General features: G+C 42.2%; 1 protein-coding gene across 1 annotated transcript; it reads right to left on the reverse strand.

Annotated features, from left to right (window-relative positions):
- Positions 1-803: 803 nt before the first annotated feature.
- LOC138895301 (uncharacterized) lies at positions 804-1,550 on the reverse strand. Its single transcript, XM_070179978.1, has one exon. It carries the CDS (start codon positions 1,548-1,550, stop codon positions 804-806), a length of 747 nt encoding a protein of 248 aa, XP_070036079.1.
- Between the last annotated feature and the right edge of the window lie 1,822 nt (positions 1,551-3,372).

Genomic DNA, 3,372 nt, shown 5'->3' on the forward strand with positions numbered 1-3,372 from the left:
TCTCTCCCAGTTCAAACCAACCCACCAGAAACCGACACCGGATCCCTAATAGTGACTTCCTTGGCATCACCGTGCTAAACTGTGTCCTAAAGGACAAGCAGATGAGGGTTATCATATTAACGTTCTCTGATACGATCATAAAGAGAAGACTTGGAAACTACACAAGCCAAAACTCAGCTCGGCTCGGAAATATCCAATCTGACAAACTGGTTGGCCAAGGCCTGAACATCCAAGGCTAAAGGCCTCTCTGCTACCGGTAAGTACACTAAGCTACCCAAACTCTCCGCCTTACGACTCAAGGCATCAGCCACCAAATTGGCCTTTCCGGGATGATAGAGAATGGTGATGTCATAATACTTAAGCAACTCCAACCACCTCCGCTACCGCAAATTAAGATCCTTCTATCTAAACAGATGTTGTAGACTCCGGTGATCGGTATAAACCTCACAATGGACACCGTACAAATAATGCCGCCAAATCTTCAAGGCATGAATAATAGTTTCTAACTCGAGGTTGTGGATCGGATAATTCTTCTCATGTACCTTTAGTTGTATGGACTCATAGGCAATCACCCTACTGTCTTGCGTCAGCACTACACTGAGACCAATACGCGACATGTCACAATACCCAGTAGAAGACCCCGAACCTGTAGGCAACACCAATACTGGGCTTTAGTCAATAGTAGGAGTATCTGCATCAACATCTCTCACAAAGGCCAAATATGACAAACATCGCTTCCTAACCTTGCGTTAGGCCTTTAAATAAGAAATTACTCTGTTGGGAACATAGTCTAGAGAACCTCTCTATTCGACTTTCGAAAACCCCGACATCACCAATGTCACAGTTTTTGCGTGATAGTCAAGAATAGCATGACTTGGAGACAACCAATACATAACCAAGATTACATCGAAATCAACCATACTAAGCAATAAGAGATCAACTCTAGTCTCCAGTCCCCCAATAGTTACCACACATAACTGATACACACGATCCATAGTATCGCCAATCGGTGTAGATACACGAACAGGTGAAACTAAGGACTCATGGGGCATATCCAAATGATGAGCAAAATACGATGATACATATGAATAAGTGGTACTAGGGTCAAATAATACAGAGACATCCCTATGGTAAACTGAGATAATACATGTGATCACTGCATCTGAAGCAACAATATCTGGTCTAGAAGGAATAGCATAGAATCGGTCCTGACCGCCACCTGAACGGCCTCCCCTTCTTGGGCGACCCCCGACTGGCTGAGTCCCACCCCGAGCTGGCTGGGCGGGTGGTGTAACTGTTGGTGCTGGTGTCTTCGGACGAGAACTCTGTTGTGGAGCCCCACTCAACAACCGAGGACAATCTCTCTTGAAATGACCAAACTCTCTGCACTCGAAACAACCCCTCCTATGAAGGAATTGCTGCCCCTGATAACCCGAGGAATTACCTGTAGAAGCCTGAGCGGACGATGCATGGTGAGAACTCTGCGCTCGTAGTGCACTGAATGAAGACTGGCCTAAGGTAGCCGCATGACGTTCCCAAACCTTGACCATCCTTCGTTATCTTTACTTGTATTTTAGTTTTTACTCTTTAGACATTGTATTAGACTATCTTCCGTTATAGATGCACATACTCGGGGACACCCCGATTTTGGGAGAGATTGTATTGGGTTGCGTATTTATTTCTGCTTTCAAAGGTTTTTCTTAAATATTAACTGCTTCTATTTTTTTTTAAGTTTTTGGTTATGTTAGAATAGTTGAGTAATTGTCTTGCCTAGTTTCAGGATAGGCGCCATCACGACGGTTGGTTTTGGATCGTGACAGTATTGCTTCGGGTTTCACCTATGAAAGGTGTACTGAGATTCAGAAAGAATGGCAAGTTGAGCCCTAGGTATATCTGACCCTTTAAAATTCTTGAAAGGGTGGGTGAAGTAGCTTACATGCTTGCACTACCACCTAGTTTATCAACAGTTCATCCAGTGTTCTATGTGTCTATGCTCTGGAAATATCATGGTGATTTATCCCATGTGTTAGATTTTAGCTCAGTCCAATTGGATAAGGATTTGACTTATAAGGAGAAGTCGGTAGCTATTCTAGCCTGGCAGGTCCGACAATTGAGGTCTAGGAGTTATCCTTCAGTTTGGGTGAAATGGAGAGGTCATCCGGTGGAAGCTTCTACCTGGAAGTCCGAGTCGGACATGCAGAGTAGATATCCACACATTTTCAGCAGCTCAGGAAATTTTCTAATTCCATTCGTGGATGAACGTTTGTTTTAGAGATGGAGAATGTGATGACCCAATATGTCATCTTTAATTTTAAACATTCATTTTCGTGTTCTGAATCCTCGAATAGCACCTTTCAGCATATAATTTTTACTTTTCACGTTCGTGAAGAGAGGAACGCGATCGCAGAAGGTTGGCTCCCAGTCCATCGCGAACACGTAATGTTGATCGCCTTCGCGATGAGGAAATGAGGAAGAAGCTGGGGCACTCAAATGTGTGCTACGCGATCGCATGAAACGGTCCGCGATGGCGAAGGTCTGAAGGGTTATTCTTCGCGTTCGCGTATGAGATGTCACGTTTGCGTAGTGCAAATTGGCAGCCTGTGCAATTTGTGTTTCGCGATCGCAAAGACATTCCCGCGATCGCGAAGGGTAAAATTGAACTGGTCATAAATTGTTCTACGCGATTGCGAATGGATTCCCACGATCGCGATGAGTAAATCCCTGTACAGCAGAATTTAAGCTCTGAAAATGAGATTTCAACCCATTTTTCATATTCGCGATTTAGAGCTCGAGAAAGACGATTTCAAAGTGGTTTTTCACGAATTCGAACTGGGTAAGTATTTCTTATCCTATATTGATTATATTTTATAAATCCATGTTTATATTCATCGTTTATTTTAGATTTAGATGGAGGAAATTTGAATTTTTGTAAAACTTTCCAAAAACAAAAATTTAAGATTTAAAAGACAATTCGATGTCGGAATTCGATAATTTTAGTATGTTTGAACTCGTATCAGAACGGGTGTCCGGATTCCGTAATTTTTTGTCGGGTTCTGAAAAGTGAGCCCACGTTGACTTTTTGTTGACTTTTTCGAAAATGACTTAAATTAAGTCTCTTTCGAATTGTGAATAATTTCTAAAGCTCAAATTGAATTGTTGGTAAATAATTTGCTAGGTTTGATTGGTTTGGAGGATAATTCGAAAGGAAAAGCCGTGGTCGAGTGATCACTTGAAATTTGCAAAATAAGGTAAGTGTCATGGTTAACCTTGACTTGAGGGAATAGAACCCTTGGATTATTTGATACGTGAATTTCATGTGTAATGACATATAGGCAAGGTGGCGAGTGCCTATATGTCGTCAAATTGATTGTT

The sequence above is a fragment of the Nicotiana tomentosiformis genome, chromosome 7, assembly GCF_000390325.3.
Source record: "Nicotiana tomentosiformis chromosome 7, ASM39032v3, whole genome shotgun sequence".
Lineage (NCBI taxonomy): Eukaryota > Viridiplantae > Streptophyta > Magnoliopsida > Solanales > Solanaceae > Nicotiana > Nicotiana tomentosiformis.

Bases quoted from the DNA above. Each gene is read 5' to 3' on its own strand.
- LOC138895301 (XM_070179978.1), bottom strand. From the start codon at position 1,550: ATGGTCAAGGTTTGGGAACGTCATGCGGCTACCTTAGGCCAGTCTTCA.